This window comes from Ptychodera flava, chromosome 22 (assembly GCF_041260155.1).
Source record: "Ptychodera flava strain L36383 chromosome 22, AS_Pfla_20210202, whole genome shotgun sequence".
Classification (NCBI taxonomy): Eukaryota; Metazoa; Hemichordata; class Enteropneusta; family Ptychoderidae; genus Ptychodera; species Ptychodera flava.
Window position 1 is genome coordinate 35,268,886 of NC_091949.1, and position 19,196 is coordinate 35,288,081.

Here is a 19,196-nt window from a genome sequence, read left to right on the forward strand (position 1 = left end):
CAGCACATCAGGTAACGGCACCTGCAATAGCTCACCGGCGTTTGGCTAATATTATTTCTAGATCATTCTGTCGACTTTTCTATGTGATATACCAGAAATAAAGAGGCAACTAAATGTTTGATAACTTAGCACACTGTACCAGAAAGACGGTGTTTACAAGCTATTAATTGTTGGAGTTCATGCGAATGTGAACATGTTGTAACATGAAAGGTTGAAAACGCAGAATTTCAAAACAAGTAAGAAAGAACATAATTGTTTGTACGTTTTAAGAAGGAATTTTTTCAATATCTTGATAAATTACGATTTAGAATTCGCTACATCACGGTTACTTTGAGATGTCAAGCACTATCAAAGAATGGTTTGATCTTGCAATATGAATACACCGATAGAAAATGAATTTCGCAAGCGTGGCATGTCACGTGCGATTATTCCAAATTTTACCTTGGCCTACTTCAAAACATTGCTCGATTACATTAGGTAATATCGCTGACTTTCGCCGCATTCGAAGTGGAGCCCGGATTAACCTACTGTGAATACGACGCGGTGGTTGTGTTTGACGGACGAAGCGCGGCAGCCGATATCCTAGCCGAGTATTGTGGTTTTACCGTCCCGCCGCCAGTAGCATCCACTGGGAATTACATGTACATCTACTTCACAACGGACAGCTCGACAGCATACGCGGGCTTTTCAGCGAGATACGAAGTTCTCGATCCGCAAGGTAAACTAATTCTCTGTTTTCCGAGTAAAAACTGCTCGTTTAAAGTAAAAAATTACTTGCAAACGCTACTACAGAATTAGCATCTCTAGGCAAATGAATACTCTACTTTGATTGTGATTTGCACATTCGGACAATGTACATATTAATTAGACTGAAAGATCCGCCACTTCAGAACGCTCCCTGTCAGGGAGCCTAGAGAGCGCCCTCGAGCGACGGATCTTCCAGTCTACATGTTAATACTCTCTGCCCTAATGAAAATCAATTATTCAGGATATTTACCATTAGGGACTGGTCAGTTTCTTCGGCCTGGGGGGGGGGCGGTGGAGTCATGGGGGGTTACTCTGTTTTTGACTTTGGTGGGGGGGGGGTCACCATGTTTTTGAAATGCCCAGTGTGTTTTTGAATATTGACACAGGCTCATCATGGCCTAAAATGCATCGCGTCAGCCACAAATTTCATCATTCAGTTGCATTTTTCGGCGCGCCCTTCGGGCGCGTAACTTTAATAATCAGAGATATTTTTCAGCACGCCCGACTTTAACATATCAGGCACACATATATCAGAGATATCCGTATGTTCAATATTTTTCAGTGTGCTCTTCAAGCGCATTACTTTAATATATCAGACATTTTTCAGCACGCCCTTCCGGTGCATGACTTTTATATGCAAGACATATATATTAGAGATATCAGGATGTTTCATAGTTTTTGGCGCGCCCTTCGCGCGCCATACTTTAATAAATCAGAGATATATGTCAGAGATATCTTGATGTTTGCTAAGTGAAAGTGTACCATTATGAAATCTGCAGTTCATATGTAAAGCTTGACAAAGTCCTGATACTTTTCTGTAGTCTCTATGAGAATTCAGTATGACAAAGCAACATGCACAAACATTTCACACTATATATATTTGATACAGTGACTTATTTTCGAGATAGAAAAATGACAAGATCTCTTTCGTTCTCATTGATGCAACTATTTTCCTTTGTGTCTCAGGTTATCTGTAAAACGATGCTTTTTATGACTAAAACAACAGTTAAAAAGGCAGTTTTCGTCATTATTAGCTTTGCTTTTATATTTTCAATATTACAAGATAGGATCCTCTCAGACACTGCACACATCAGATTTGGCTAAAATAGCTCTCTATGGCTTCTCAGGAGATTTAATAGGATGGCTGGCAAGTCTTAACACCCATCAAAGTTTTGGATTTACTGCTTTTTCCTCTCTGGTATCAATGATTGACATCCATTTCTGTACAACAGTTCAGGACATCTGGTTAAGCATTGAAAGTGTGAAATACATTCACAGCTCATTCTAAATGTACTGTATTCAAAATTGTCTCTTTGAAATTCCTATCTTACAACTGACATGTCAACAATTTCATTAAAACACAGAATGACTGTTGAAAATAAATATATATAAAATATAAAATATATAAATAAATAAATAAATAAATATATATACAATTTATATCCACCTTTTGTTTTACCGTTGTCGCCCTGTTTTCGAAATTTGGAATAGGGGGGGGTCACCCTGTTTTCAAAATTCGGAATACGGGGTCAGTCACTTTTTGACGTCGGCAAAAAATAATCCACCGGCCCCCCAGGCCGAAGAAACTGACCAGTCCCTTAGGTGAACAACCGACGACAGAATCGTGAAATAGCTTTTGATCCTACTAGTATTCGTACCAACGCCCCTGCACTCATGTTTGCCTCGCATATGGTCAAAATACGCAATCTTCATGTAAGCTCTTTTCCGAATTTCTATCATGAGTTAAATAAGCATAAAATTAATGGGTACCAAATCAAATTTGCCGCATCGGAAATGCACCTATTTATTGTGCATTGTAAGTGAATCGCATCAGCGATTTATCCCATCGGTGTCTATTTTTTATTTTATTTTGTTTTGTCTTGAATTATTCCTACGAAGATATTGGGCAAGATTCAGGATGCGGAGGGGAGAGTTATTTGACAGGTGTGTCGGGTACTTTCTCGAGCGTCAACTTCGATGGAACCACTCACTACGACGATAACCTCTTTTGTCAGTGGCAAGTTGAAGTTTCAGCAGGACAGGTGAGGGCGCTCTTCATAACTACATTAGCTTGCTGTGGCGGTACTATTCATTATTCATTGCATGAAAACTCATTTTGATGCATTGATTTAAAACAATATAAATTAAAACCGATCGTTTCTCTTTCGAAGGACAATTATGTCCATGCTATTTCCGACCTTTCGTTCTTTTTATTGATGTGTAATCGCAAATAGCAAAATATTTGTTGTCATAATATGATTTATGAAAAGGCAACTCAACCTAAGGATTCTGTTGACCCTTACTGGGGCGATTTCATTTCAGTCATATGGCCCTACCTACTTTTCCGTGGACACAGCCACTGTCTTAATAACCACGATTCAAACCAACCATATGTAGTTCACTTAACGGAAAATTTCTCTTCTAGTTCATCAAGTTTGAATTCCAACATATGTCCATCGAATATAGCATTTCGTGTAGTTACGATGTTCTCACGATTTACGATGGTTCGGACAGCACTCACGACATCATCGGTTCTTACTGCGGACACACTCTTCCGTCAGCCGTAACATCCTCAACCAATGTGGCATCTGTAATATTCAAATCAGATAGCGTTCGGACAGAGACTGGCTTTCAAATCACTTACGAGGCTGTGGGGCAATCAGGTAAATTTTGTCACATTAAAATGGGTCAGAAATTGTGATATTTCATTTTCCCCGTCTTTCATATCTCCCAAACGAGTCTGATCATTTCTGAATATCCTAAGCTTATATAAGATAAACGCGATGCAAGCCCATGAAACTTGTCAAGCTTGAGTGACTGAAAGATTTTATGCAAATACGTTGGCATGCATATGCCTGAAAAATTCATTCCAGACCTCCCTCTGCACCTGTGTATACACTGAAAGATACCTTTACGGTGCTAGAGACTTGTGACTAAACGCGAACATCGTCATGTCAACGACTTTTCCATCACAGAGTCACACACTTCGCTCTGACACCTGAACACTTTCTTGTCCGAGGCTTGTCCGTCCCCCTTTTCCTGTATTTTACTAGTCTTTTTCTGTCTCCGCCCAAATCTATTTCTCTGTATCGGATATCATGTTCTGTAATTAACGGTAGGGTTTTGCTTTCAACAGATGTGGATTCTGGCTGCGGGGACGACAGATACCAGACGAGTAATAGCGGTTCAATCTCCAGTATGAACTACAACGGTGCCAACTTATACGACAACTACGCCTACTGTGAGTGGCTAATTGAAGTGACAGAGGGGCAGGTTTGTAAAGAATGCATAATTGTATTTCGATTCATTAAAATAAGGTCCCTCCAACGGCCTGGCAAACAAAGAACAACCGAATTATGAGGATAGGTAACAACAACAAATATTCGATACCCCCAAGTCATGTGGGTATCCTAGTAGAGCAGGTAGGGTACGGTCTCGTGATTGCAGGAACGTAAGCTAAAGATTATGGTATTGTGTCCTTGAGAAAGGCACTTCATCCCTTATTGAAGAGAATTTGATACTTCATCCAATGATTGGACTTACACATGTCGTATGATAGCTAGAATAAGTATTTGAATAAATAAATAAAGTAAAAGTCAAGTGTAATATTTTCAATGCTTGTAAGGTATTTGATTTCTAATGTCATCTTGTTTTGCAATTTCTACAAAAAAACAAATTATAGTATTCGTTCGAAAACAGCCATTGTCAAGTACATGTCATATTTGAAGATTACCGTTTCTTCATAACTTTGTCCGGTTAAAGGTTATACAGTTCGACTTCACGAACATTGACATCGAAAGCAGTGGCAGTTCTTGTCCCTATGACTACGTCCGACTCTACGATGGCAGTACGACGGCATCGACATTGCTCGGGACATTTTGCGGAACTGTGACACCAGAAGCGATTACGTCATCAAGCAACTCATTGCTGGTCATATTTGAGTCTGACTCTTCCATACAGGGTGCCGGCTTTCAAGCGACATATGCGTCAACAGGTGAGTGCGCCCTCAACAGGTGGTCAATAATTTTTCTTTCGAAGCCGCAGCTAGCACCACACTGTACCTATTCACCTATATCAAAGGAGTCAGCGATCAATACCGCTTAGTACATCCTCACCTCCCCATATCCATGATTTTGAAACTTTACATTGTTCCTATCTATTGATAGAAAATATTCATATCAATTTGAAATAAACACAATTAAATCTTTTTCCTATCCTTGATAATTTATCGAGATTGAACTTTTGACATGGCTCATTCTATTTTACTTTTTTAACAAAAATATTTTTTAAAAAAATCTATGTTGCAGTTAAATGTTCTTTCGGCGAGTTCGAATGCGACACTAGTGTGTGTATAGATATAAGTTTAAGATGTAACTCCATAGATGACTGTGGTGATAACAGTGACGAAAGTGATTGTATTGGTAAGTAATTAATTATTGTTACACATCTATTTCTAAAATTCTTGTATGACTTTGCGAATTCGATGCTATAATAGGCCCCATTCGCCTAAAATATATAAGCTCCCGCCCGACCTGTATATTTTCTAATGCGTAATCGAATTTCAACTAATGCAGGAATAGATATTGCGTAGATCTATAATTTTGATCATAAAGTCTCTGTCTCTCTTTCTATCTCTCTCTGGCTCTTTCTGTCTGTCTGTCTGTCTGTCTGTCTCTTTCTCTTTCTCCTGCGCCATCATCAGTTCTTTCAATTAGATTGCAAAAATGTTTGCAGAGAGGGGAGCAGTGTGTGTGAATAATAATAGATTGCATTGATTTTGTTGATTCAAAATCACTTTTTCGCTCATCAGATGTGTGTGCCAGTGCGCAAGTGTTAACATCGGCCACAGACAGCTTCACCAGCCCAAGCTATGATGGGTCTTCGTCTTACGGTAATAACTTGGACTGCGAATGGCACATAACCGTTGATGCGTCCAAGGTAGGTGTCTGCAAACCGACTGCAATGATGAGCGGATTGAGCTCTGGTTTATACGAACGTGTCATGAATCAAAACTCCTTAAAGTAGCATGCGCCTCGAAAGTGAAAAACTTAAACTTTTGCTCAAACTGTCGTTCCTGAATGGAACTTTCAATCATTCTTTTTCAAAATCAACAATAAAAATCGGGGGTCACCGTGCAAAGTTTGGAACTAGCGAAACAAATAACCCAATTTTTTGCGATATTTGAAATTCAAAATGGCCGCCACACCTGTGTTGACTCTATGGGCGATTGAATTTTGTATTTTCGATAAACTAAGACGGTGAAAGTTTTTCTTTCTCCGAGAACTTTAAAACGAACCTCCACAGGTGGTAGATCAGAAGAGAATGGTAAAACTTTGAGAGTACGACTGTCTGTCCCCGAGGCGCGATAAGCACAACTTCTATGGCGGGATTGTAAATACAATGCAAAGAAAGTAAAGAGCATTTTTCTTTCCTCAATTCACAAAACTGGCCCCTTCTTGTATGACAACTATATTTTCCTGTAACAGTTCAAAATAATGCGAGAATCGTGATTGAATGATCAGTAATCGAAGTGTGCCTATACCCTGCAGGTCGTTTATCTGGAGTTCAGTGTGTTCCACATCGAATCGCATCCGAGCTGTGTGTATGATTACGTCGGCGTTTACGATGGTGCGTCGGCGTCGTACCCTTCGATAGGCACATTATGTGGCAGCATGTTACCAGATCCCATTACGTCATCAGGAAACACGCTCACAGTTTCCATGGTGACTGACAGCAGTATTGGCCTGACAGGATTTTCAGCCACGTACTATTCACAAGGTAATGGAGGCTGTATCAATTTTCAGACAAATGTGAATGACATCTTGTAGGCATAGTCCATACACATGCCGGAAAATGCCGAGAGAGTTTGACCGGTTAAGAAGGGCTTGACTACGCAGTTTCTGCGTAGTGAAGCTTCATTACGTATTCATGGTGACCCCTGGCCAGCTGTCAATAACTTTGGGGGCTTTTGTCTTTTGGCCTGCTTTGCATATGCGTCGTTGGACACGACCTGCCAATCACCCAGGTAGTCAATTAAACTATTAATTGACTGTTTACCGACCCAATTAACACTATCCAGCAGTATCAGTCATATTTTAATCGCGTGGCCCGGGTGGGCACAACGTAGGAACGCGTGTATTTCTGTGTGTACGTTTCACTTGTGGTGTTGTTTGTACCATCGTGTGTCCTTGTTTCACCTACAGCATTACCTTCAGGTGACAGGCTTACTATTAATGTTCAGTATCATTGCACCGAGTTCTGCCCACGGTGAAAACCACCTGTTTTGCCTACTAATTACTGCCCGTCGCTGCCCGTCCTGAATGTAGCCTATCTATAGCTACAGTAATCACATAAATCATTTATCAGTTTTGATATATACTCCTAAATTGTAAGTTTGATCAAAATCGAGACCACATTCAAGGGCTATGCAGACTGCATACTGTCCATGTAAGCACACACAGTGACAAGAAGGCGGCAAACTTCTACTCACCAAGCACATCGAATCGGCGAAAAGAAGCATAAAAAGCTAGGCTTATCGCCAAAACAAACGCGCCAAGCGCTAACAAAAACCCATACCAAGCGGCCCTTTTCAGGGCCACCAAATACCCAAAAAGGGACTCCAAAACTACCAAAAAATACGATAAGATGACATAGAACACACAAACACTTAAAAGAAATAACAAAAATCGTACACATAACAAACAACTGAAACACAACATTAAATACAAAATAAACAATCACAGTAACGTAACAGAAAACATGGCCGTGGAAATAAATCAGCTATTTCCAAAGAAAAGCCGACAACAACATGAAATTCAACAACAACTTATCATCGCTCAAACTATGAAACTCCGAAAAATAGTACTAGGCAAAAGCCTTAAAATTCATTCGGACACCAACAAAACCAAACAGAATAAAACCACCTCAGGATTTCAACGAATAAAGTCGTATAATGTGACTACGCTACATCGTGAGACACAAACAATCGCAACAACACCAATTCAAAGAAAAGTCAAATTGGACTCCACGAACAACAAAAAAACAAAAACTTGAAAGCTATCTGAAGCTGCTAAACTCGCACTTCTAGAGATACCCTTTCAAACAAGGAAACAAAACATGTCGCGTGCCAAAAGAATCGCGATAAACCAGCTTGCAAACATTGGACAAATTTTGGGAAAATAACCCTTCGACAAGGGTCGGTTTTTCGTTATTGTCAACACAAACGATTACGTACTCGAATGCGTAAGGCAATTACGTAACACTCAGTATTATACACAACAAGCCAGAACAAACAGTAAACAAAGTAAATGAACTATTAATTAAAATGTACGAGAACAAGCACATCAACCAGGATACTTGTAAGTATCTTGATCCAATAAACATAAAATCCGTACCCCGCAGTGGTACTTATTGCCTAAAAATTCACAAACCTCCGCAAAAATCTAAAACACACCAGTCAAAACAAAATTTACCGAAGTAAAGAAATATAGAACAAACAAACCGAACCACCAAACGGACTCACAACGTGACCAAAATTAATATACTTGCCTCGCTAATCGGAAAGCAAGACCACTAAAATGCATTAAAATAAATTTTCACAAACACAAACTAAGGAAAGAATCAACACTGCGACTGATGACAAACCACACTCGGTTTCGAAACGCAAGCGTCAAAGGGCGACTCTATCAACTTTTGTAACAACATAGGTCCGGCTGCGTCTCGCCATAAGCTTTCCCCACACAAACAAAACATTACCGTACACACTAATCCAAACTTCTCTACAAATATCCAAAGCGAAACAAACATTTCATTAACACAAACAATCGGATAAGAATGTAGGAACACATTTTCGAAACGAATCAAACACAAACTCGACACAAAAACATTTAGGATAGTTAGGTGGGGAGCCTGTTTCACATTTTTTACATCTCGCTATACTGTCTATGATTCTAAAAATAAAGTCATCTGCCACTTTTTCTGTATACGCGGTTTGGCAAAACTCATCTCTTCAATCGAAAGTCGGGCGATTTCATGGTTCTTTGGGGCACTTAAGTGTACGTCGAGCTTAAGGAATGTAGTTACATTCGCGATGTTTTATTCGAAAATTATTTATTCCTTCAAGGGCAAATGCACATAATTTATGCTGTTGGAAATACTGGCCGCTCATAAACAAGACAATAAACTCAATATATGTGCATTTTTACTTATATTGTCAAAGTACCACCGACACCCACAAAAAACCAAATGGTTCAGTCTAGGTATTTGCAACTCTGCCATCCGACTGGTCAACAGGAAATCAACCATAGATGTCTTTTGGCACGCGTATACGCCAGTCACCTAGGCGACGGTAATCTGCACCACTTATCACCATCGGGAAGGTACTCCTCCCCATATACCACTGGTGATCCCACCCTCAAGGCACTGCGTCATTCGACCAAGCATTGTTATTGTAATTTCCTGCATAAAATTAACAGCGAGGTCAACCGGTCAAACTCTCTCGGCATTTTCTCTCATGCAGAATCATGAATATATGAAATCCCGTCTTTTTCTAGTCAATATCCATGGCGTGTATAACCCCGGTATATCTTCCTCTAATCTTAAAGATTTTCTGTTTTCATGTATAAGATGCATCACTTTTTATCAAAATTTCAGAGCATGGCATTGTGTGAAAGGTCAAAGACTTCACTGTCATATTATATTTTGTCGTTACAGTTGTCTGTGCGTCAAACCAATTTCGCTGTTTGAACGGACAGTCGGCATTTTGCATCGACGAAGCGTTACTCTGTGACGGCAATGACGATTGCGGCGACGGAGACGACGAAACAGGTTGTCCAGGTGATGAAATTATTGACTGTTCTCTGTTCCTTTCTACCTTTGAAATAAAAAATAACCATCATCGTGGTCAGCAATAATTTGAAGACCTCGTCACCATTAAATCAAACTTTTCACATTTCTGGTTCCAAAACTAGCAGAACTTATATATTTATATATATTGTTCAAAAAGACCAAAGTACCAAATGTCATTTTGACAGCGTTACTCACTTTTTCAGCTTTTTCATAAGAAAACTTTTGGAAAGTAGGATATTTTGAGATCGTTTCATTACTCATTCGCAGCTATCGTGCCTTTAAATTCTGCTTAATTTTATGTTCAATAAATAATATTGTCACAGTATCGGCGACTGTAGAAGTAAACAGGACAATTATTGACTGCAATTTGCAGATTGAGGTGATCGCTCGATTGACCTAAAGAACTTTTCGCCTTTGTCATTGGAACCCTGAACGTCAAACAATTCTCCGTTTGTCATCACCGACTCTAAAACCGACCATCAACTCGAAAGACCTAATGTATGCTTTTATATGTTTTCGCAGGGGAGTCTCCTTGCGGTGGCTCTGACACTTTAACTGCTGACAGTGGTACGTTTTCTTCGATGAATTACGATGGCGTCACACTGTACGACAGTTATGCTGAATGTCAATGGACCATCACTGTCACTGCCGGAAAGGTGAGCAATCTTATGGTTAAGTTAGATTTGTACTTGGAAGAACTGAGGTTATGATTAAGGTTGTACTGGGTAGAAATTGGGTTAGAATTAGGTTTGTACTGGGTAGAATCATAGACCCAGGGTCTATGGTAGAACCTGGGTTAGGATAATTAGAGTTGTACTGGGTAGAATTAGGGTTAGAATTAAGGTTGTACTGTCTAGAATCGGGGTTAGCATTACGGTTGTACTGTGTAGATTGGGGTTAGGATTACGATTGTACTGGGTAGATCTAGTTGGGATTAAGATTCGGGTCGTATATTCAGCGCTATTCATTGATAAATAGGCCCCTAGCGTGTTCTACTTACTGGAACTACATAATATACTAATTATTTCCCTATTGGTCCATCGACATCACAAGACAACGCTTCGTAACTCACGTTCGCAGCACACGAGACTTTTCTGAATGTTCAAAGTGACGTGAAAGTTTTATCTTTTTGTCCTGTCAACCTTTGCAGGTCGTCTACCTTCGATTTCTCGCATTTTCTTTGGAAGGACTCGGATGTAGCTATGACGTTGTCAGAGTGTACGACGGAGACGACGATAAAGCGTCGCGATTGGGTGAATACTGTGGGCGCGGCGTACCCGAACCAATCAGATCAACCGGAAATCAGATTCACGTAACATTCACTACAGACTCCAGCGATGAATATCCAGGATTCGAGGCTGAATATGAAGCTGAAGGTGAGATGCGATGCTGTTTGGATAAACTTTTACATTTTATTGTGATTCTAGTAGAATACGAAATTTTATCATATATACCGTCAGAAGATATGTGATTTTTTATTACACTTCACGTATCATTTGATTATCATGATGGGCTTGTATGAAGTCACGTGGCATATCGAAAAAGTGATAAACATGGTTAGTTAAGGAGAGACTCTTGATCGCTTGATAAGGTGGCATTGACCGCTGCGGCGATGCCTCAGTTTTTATGTGAGCATCGCTTCTGCGCTCAGTGGGGTGATCTTGCCCGCTGTGGGCAAACATGTGTCAAGTGCAAATAACACGTTGTTGTAAACTAGTTGCCGAGACAAGCACGTGTACGATTCTATTGCAAACGATACGTAACTCAAGTCAAATAAACGAATTTATAGTACTATCTAGTCAGATAATAAATCATTTTAGTTATCATTATATTATTTGCAGTTTGGTTTCTCTTGCAAACGGTGACCTTTCCGGATCAGATACTGTTACATTTATTTGCCGTTTGAAGTTCTTACCGATTTCAGTCATCCTTGGAAAAAAATTAAAATAAGCTTACCATACTAATACGAATTGATAAATTGATATTCTCTATATTAAGTAGTCGACATTTTCTATCGACAGTTGAATGTTTAGGCAGCGAATTCCGTTGTTCATCTGGTCTGGACTCATCGTGTATAACGGGTACCTTACAGTGTGACGGAAGTGACGACTGCCCTGATGGAAGTGACGAGAATGGGTGCCCAGGTAAATTTATATTTGAATTTCAGAGGGCGCTGTAGATATGGCAAAACGCTGGTATCAATCAAATTTTCGGAATATCAAATAAGCAAAATTGGTTTTGCCTATCATCTTGTCATAATGGTATGTAAATACATACATACATACATACATACATACATACATACATACATACATACATACATACATACAAACATACATACATACATACATACATACATACATACATACATACATACATACATACATAGAGATTAAAAATAGATACATACAGATGAACACACATGTACATTTTGGGCTGTGAAAGCGACTAGACGCCTACAAAAAAACGATTATTGTATCCGAAACATTTTTCAGGAAACGAACCAAACTGTGGTATTCCCTTTTATATGCCCACTTTGAGACGACGAAAGCGAGACAGGGCATCACAGCGCATCGTTGGGGGACAGGAAGCAGTTCAGTACAGCTTCCCCTGGCAGGTGAGTTTTCCCAAACTTAAACGTCAATATCCGTGTGTTAGGTAATCCCACCTGGCCTGGTTTGAAAGTGCAGAACATATTAAAAAGTACCGCACGGTATTTTCGTCATAGTTATTTTTGATACTTAGATAGGATGTATTTCACTGGTGAAATCTTGTTGTTATTTTCCTTTCACATAATATTATTTCTTTTTATCTTGTCTTTAAATAAGCAATGCTTTAAAGAAAATTATATTACAGCTTTGTCCACACCAGTCAATTTTGTGACGTCATCCCCGACTATTACTGATACTGCATCTAATTATCCATTATCCAGTATCGTGGCTTAGATGTTTTCAACATCTGCAAATTCCCTGGCTAACTGTAAAATAACAGCAATCCCTCCCGGCCAATAATTGACTCAAGCATATTTTGCAATCCATAATGTAATCGGCTTTATCTCATACTTACGCTGTGCAAGGTGTCCTATAGTCCATAATGGTCAGTGAGGGGGGCATTATTGCGTAAGTACGTCAAAATTTGGAAGAAATGAAAAAATATTTAGTTTAATTTGAAAACAAAATAGGAGATGATCTCAATTACAACTATTTTTTCATTTAATTTATGAAAACTCGATATAGATACATTGGTTTTGAGAAATAACGAATGACACAATATTTTTGAAATAAGCCTCTTTTGTAAGTATTAGCCTCATAAATCGCTGTATTAGGACAACCGCAGTTTCATTGTCATAATCCCTTATTTTTCTCGTTTTTAGAAATGTAGCAAAAAACACCGTCTCTTAAAATTCAAATTCTATCAGCAATTTTCAGATGTTTTCATCACTGCACACAAGAACTTACAGGCTGTCGCTAAATTCGTATAGAAGTGTTGCTTCAAGAAGAGACACCTATAATTCAGTTCTGAAACTTAACTTTAGTTTGAAACTAAAATCATGAAATAAATGAGACAAGATAAAGCCTCTTAAAGGTATACAGTCACCTGTAATCTAAATATGTGCATATATGGTCAAAGGGGTGTTCCTTGGTATTCAAAATGCCCATGTGAGGGCGCTGTTTTAAAAGCGGCTACCCGTGTAAAATCTGTGATTGGTTAGATTTTCTCTTTCCATGGTAGCTGTGTCAAAATTGGAACAGGTGAAAGTATACCTTTAAAGTCCCAGTAATGCTGGTTGATGATAATTTCACCAATTTTTTTTTGAATGCACCATAATTTCTTGTTCTTCTCCCCCAAGAATGTTGATATACACAATATCCAGCTTGTCAACTCAGCCCCTAAGGTTGTAAACTGCATTGTTATAGTTGGAAAGTGACTCCTAGTCCGGACGACAATTCAAATGTAAACAATAAAATACATTTTACACATTTGAACGATAAGTTGACAAGCTAAATAGTGGGTGTTTCAACATTCTTTGGGAAGTAGAATAAAAAGTTGGAATTGATTTATAAAATAAAAATAATGAAAAAAAATCATCGAAAGTTAGCATTACTGGGGCTTTAATATGTAACGCAAACGATATCGCTTTTCCTCGGCAAATGATTCATGAATATCATAATTCGAATGAAATGTCCATCAAGTGTAATTTAAGGAAATCATCGAACATATTTTTCTTTCGTTTATTACTATTAGATAAGTTTAAAGCACAACGTATATGGTCATATCTGTGGTGGCACTATCATAAACGACTTGTGGGTCGTGACAGCGGCGCACTGTGTCTACGAGTAAGTCGAGTGAAACGTTCTTTTACAAAGCACTGAAACGAAACACAGCTGTCATTATCTACATAGGGTGTTTATTTATAAACCGATTTTCTATATCAGCAAATCATGCTGAAAGATTGTTGGCTGGCTGTATGTGATTTGTTTGACTGACCTCTTTTTTTCTGATCCATGAGATATCATACGAAAGGAGTCAACGTTTCCTGCCGGCTGGTAGCTTTTTCAAAGCGAAGATGAAACTGATTGCAATAACAAAACTAATATTATCAATGCAGCTGGTCACGTGAGCAGATAAATCATAATGACGCAACGTAAAATCGAGTCATTCAATGAAGTGGTTTCTTCCTAATTTATTCCACAACAGTGATCAATCAGCGGGGTATACAGTCGTAGCCGGAGAACACAACCGTCAGTACTACAGCCTAAACGAGCAGTCAAGATCTGTCGTTCAGCTGATAATGCACGAAAACTACAACCCCGATACTCTCGACAGCGATATTGCATTATTGAAAGTTGACAGTGCGTTTACATGGAGCAATTACGTCATCCCGGTTTGTCTTCCCGTTCAATGGCATGCGTTTAGTGCTGGGAAAACGTGCTACGTCACTGGTTGGGGTGACACGCAGGGTGAGTGCCACATTGCATTAAGTGTTTTTAGTAACACACTGACCGTGCGAGACGTGCGCCAATATCTGCATATTTATTAGTCTATCAATTACTTGAGATCAGTCTGTTTGTTTGTTTGCTGTGCTTTTCTCTATATATACACAGGCTACCTACCAGGTGTGAATAGTCTAAGAAATAGTTTATTAATACAACACTTATGCCATATGAATATTTTTGTTAAAATCGGTTTTTGGTATTTCATCTGAGTTGAGTTTCCTTTCTGCTCTGCAGTATTTGACAAATCATGGAACGGGACACATTGTTGGACGCTCCGAAGACTGCTATGCAAAGTCACATCCGTACCTGTTCAATTTCTTTCTGACATTGTAGAACAGCAAAGATGGTCGACCCACAACCCAAACAACTGTATTAAAACTGTTCATATTTCATAATGATGATATTTATGTAATATTTCCCAAAGTATTCACACCTACTTAGCTGTCTGTCTGTCTGTTTGCCCGCCCGCCAACTTTAATTCTCGCAGTACTCTCTGGCAACGGTGAACTTGAATTCTATGTGTACTTCAAAAGCGAATAGATAGCTGGTTTCCGTTCTGAGAATCTAATAGTGCAATGCAACATCAATGATAATTGCAAATTTGCCATAGTTCATCCCACTCACAGATATTGTTAGTTACGGGGTCTTTAAATTTCATGGCGGTTACACTTTCTCGCAAAGCTAAAAGGAGATGAAGGACCTTTCAAATGATATATCACGTGACGCATATTTAGTATATGAAATATTGTACATTAGCAACATGTTCAGAGTGCTAATTCTGTGTTTCCCATCTTTCTCTTGTTTACTGCAGTACCTGTACTTACGATCTGTTCACAATTTCGAGTGAATTGTGGTTTCCACCACATGCTGGGATAGCAATGACAGACTTTTTTGAAACAAAATCACTCCCCAATCTTCCTTTTACCTTCCCAGGCACAGGCAGCGAGCTGGTCTTAAACCAAGTGGACGTTCCGTTGCTTAGCAACAACGTCTGCAACCAGCCATCCTACCTGAATGGACGAATCACAGATCGGATGCTCTGCGCAGGTTACGACACAGGTGGCAAGGATAGTTGTCAGGTCTGTCATTCAGTTTTAAGCATTCCTGTCACAATAACAATTTCTCTCCAGCTGAAGCGACTATCCTTGCATTCTGTCTTCTTAATCCTGTCGTAAACCACAGAAGCATAGATACCTACCTACCTACCTACCTACCTACCTACTACCTACCGACCGACCGACCTACCTTAATTTAAGGTCACAATGGAAGTAAATTCCAGTGCAGGGGAAAATGTAAAGCATACGCAATGAAATTGCCCAGTTCAGCGCGAGAACAAGACGCAGCCCCGAAGCAGTCATCAACTTGAATATACCGTTTCACAGCCCGGGAATGTGACCGCTATATAGCAATTTGAACAACATGAAGATCCGATTCTCCCAAATTAGTTCCAATCGTGTTAATATAATTACGCTAATACACGTCCCAAAATTGAAAGTCTTAAAATATTGCTTAAACATTCAGTAATAAAACTTTTAAATATTGCTTAGACTTTCCGTCTTGCATAAAACTGTAAACCATTAGGTACCATCGTTCACATTTTGAATTACTAAGAAAACAGAAACAGAATGCCCAATATTTATCAACATTTTAAATTAAAAATGGCCGCCATCATTATGTTAACTCTGAAAATATAATTTTCGATTTTTTCAAAGATGAGCCGGTAAAACTTCTTTTACCGTCCCCTGAGCTTTAAAATGAAATGTATTTTTGCGTGACCAAGAACTTTTTTACTCATATTTTGTTCTTCTAATTTTTTATATTTTTTTTCAGGGCGATAGCGGCGGACCTCTAGTTTGCCAGGACACCGATGGGAAATGGCTTCTCTCGGGGGTAGTCAGTTGGGGATATGGATGCGGTGAACCATACAGCCCCGGTGTATACACGAGAACGAGTTATTTCATCGCCTGGATCGACGATAAAATTTTAAACAATTAACTCCTTTTTATACGTATTGCAGTCAGTATTTTCCAGTTGTATTTTCCATACTCCTAACTACACACTGTTTTGTTCATTATTTTGTTTGTTATGATAACTGACTAACTCTTCTTAGTAAATTACTCGGTACCATTTGGTAGATTCGTTAATACAATTTTACCGACAATAGTGCATGACAAGTATTGTGCATTTGGTGTATATGGTTTTTTTACTTGCTTTAATACATGCAACTTTGCCGTTCGTGGCTTTAAACGGCAATGGCAGCTCCTGCGATCATCCCACTATCAAAATCAACCTGAATCTGGCTCACACTTAGCTCTGTCCCTGTTTCAAAAGGCTCCTTCCAAAAAATTACTGGCCGACGATTATCTTAAATTTTTGGTGTAATTCAGTCGATTCCATCCGTAATCGCGAAAAAATAATAAAAAAAAAATTATCAAAAATTTGTGGCTGTCCCGAAAAAAAAATATGCAAGGTTTTCCATATGATGTCTACATTTGACGAAAATAATTTATACCGGAGAACGGCATAAAGAATAGTCGGTGCGATTTATACAATTATTGTAATTCTAGTGTCCCTACTAGAAATTGGGTGGATAGGCTCATATAGTGAGAATAAATGCACTCGAAGTCTATTGTACAAAGTAGCGTCCATCCCAGTAATAGTGATAAATGCAGTTTTGATGCAACAGAAAAGATGACAGTATTAGATTTCCGAACGTGACATTTACAAGTAAATGGTATGTATTTTTATATCACATGTACATTTGAATGCAGACTGAGTAAAAATTGTCCGCAATTTTTACTGAACATTATTGCTTGATTTTCTGTAATTTAAAAGACGGCAAAACAGTCACAACAGCATTATCATTTTTTATTGTGTGCGTGTAATGCATATGTGTTTGACGTCCGTCCATTTTCTAATCCATCCGAAGTATATCCTTCTGTATTTAAAAATACATTTCCTCCCTTTTTGTGGAGGATAATTTACGATACCTTCCATACCGAGGAAACTTCTATTGAAATATTGACACAAATAGTTGGTTTATATAATGATCAAGTTTCACCAGTATTTATTTGTGAAATACGATCGTAGTAGACGTTAAATGCAGATGCGTGTAATTTTAGGACACAAATGATACTGTCATGTATTTTTTAAACATTTGCAACAGTTTCAGTCACATTTTGTTCAACATCCTACCAGAGATGATGTTGAAAATGTCGAGTTTCTCAGAGGTTATACAGCAAGACGTAATAACTCCCTTTCTATCTACCTATCTATCTATCTATCTATCTATCTATCTATCTATCTATCTATCTATCTATCTATCTATCTATCTCTCTCTCTCTCTGTCTCTCTCTCTCTATATGTATTATAGTATGTGTGTATCTGTCTGTCTCGCCCTGTCTCTCTCTCTCTCTCTCTCTCTCTCTCTCTCTCTCTCCTCTCTCTCTCTCTCTCTCTCTCTCTCTCTCTCTCTCTCTCTCTCTCTCTCTCTCTCTCTCTGTCTCTCTACTTATATATACATTTACTTGGGTAAAGGTACGGCCCAAAGATGTAAATGAGAGTGTAGAGCTAAGAATCCTTTCACCTTTGTCTGAAGATTGCAGGATGCAAGAACTTAAGAAATGGTATTACTTCGTACTTGAAGTCATTTGTATTATACATACATATATATATATATATATATATATATATATATATATATATATATATATATATATATATATATATATATATTTAGCATTTCACACTTCGTTCGGAATGTAAGGGACATTTCATGATATCTTTTAGTGGGAAAATACGATACATCGTGCCGTCTGAGCACGTTGATAGCGCACTTACATGAACTGCGTTTATAAGACAGTAACGTGTCTTTCAAACTTCTTTATCATACAATGTTGTACAAAATTTACGCCATGAAATATCTCGAAATATTTTAGAAATTGTTTGATTGAGACGACATCGTCTATAAATTTGGTTTATAAATACTTTATACAAGAGATGTGTTTATAATCATGTTTGAAATTAATAAAATCTATTATTTCTAGAAAGAATGTTTTGGATTTCAAATTGACTGAAGAATGGTAAAGATATACAAGAGGTGTGTGATTGCAAGATCGAGGAGCTCATAAAGAATGATAACCCCATTGCTTATTTTTGCCGGTGACGATATAATATTTTGTGGATGTTTTTTGGCTTAAGTGATATTATGGCTCAAGCTGGCGGCACGTCTCTTGCTACTTTAAGATAATGCCTAAAGTAGCGAAATAAATGTTAAAACGTAAAATAATAAATCTTAAAATAAAAATAAAAAGGAAGTATAGATACAGACAGAGGAGATTCAACCTTATTACTTGAATCATGGACTTAGAAGCCAACCATTATCGGAAGTCCAGCGAGACAGGATTTCGATATCCATCCAAAGAGTTAATAAACAAGAGTGCTTCCATGCATCGGTCTAAATTCAGTCAATAAGAGATTTCAGCGGCTTCCTTTCAAGATGTCATGAAGACAGAACAGGTTTCATAAATTGAATGCGGTACAAATGTCTCTGCGAAGATAGTATTAACAAACTTTACAAGCCAAGGAAGGCCGTCAATCGGGCAC

General features: G+C 38.4%; 1 protein-coding gene across 2 annotated transcripts in view; it reads left to right on the top strand.

Moving 5' to 3' along the window:
* The window catches only part of LOC139123287 (suppressor of tumorigenicity 14 protein-like), a 32,354-nt gene extending 13,711 nt beyond the window's left edge, over positions 1 to 18,643 (top strand). For both annotated transcript variants that reach the window (XM_070689431.1, XM_070689430.1), the window contains 17 exons: positions 478 to 718; positions 2,647 to 2,789; positions 3,173 to 3,410; positions 3,884 to 4,020; positions 4,510 to 4,741; positions 5,055 to 5,168; positions 5,558 to 5,685; positions 6,297 to 6,525; positions 9,460 to 9,582; positions 10,117 to 10,250; positions 10,745 to 10,970; positions 11,616 to 11,738; positions 12,090 to 12,211; positions 13,840 to 13,931; positions 14,293 to 14,555; positions 15,525 to 15,670; positions 16,422 to 18,643. In XM_070689431.1, coding sequence (XP_070545532.1) covers positions 478 to 718; positions 2,647 to 2,789; positions 3,173 to 3,410; positions 3,884 to 4,020; positions 4,510 to 4,741; positions 5,055 to 5,168; positions 5,558 to 5,685; positions 6,297 to 6,525; positions 9,460 to 9,582; positions 10,117 to 10,250; positions 10,745 to 10,970; positions 11,616 to 11,738; positions 12,090 to 12,211; positions 13,840 to 13,931; positions 14,293 to 14,555; positions 15,525 to 15,670; positions 16,422 to 16,586 — 2,856 coding nt within the window. In that variant the 3' untranslated portion in view covers positions 16,587 to 18,643. The remainder of the gene's footprint in view (positions 1 to 477; positions 719 to 2,646; positions 2,790 to 3,172; positions 3,411 to 3,883; positions 4,021 to 4,509; positions 4,742 to 5,054; positions 5,169 to 5,557; positions 5,686 to 6,296; positions 6,526 to 9,459; positions 9,583 to 10,116; positions 10,251 to 10,744; positions 10,971 to 11,615; positions 11,739 to 12,089; positions 12,212 to 13,839; positions 13,932 to 14,292; positions 14,556 to 15,524; positions 15,671 to 16,421) is intronic.
* Positions 18,644 to 19,196: the final 553 nt, after the last annotated feature.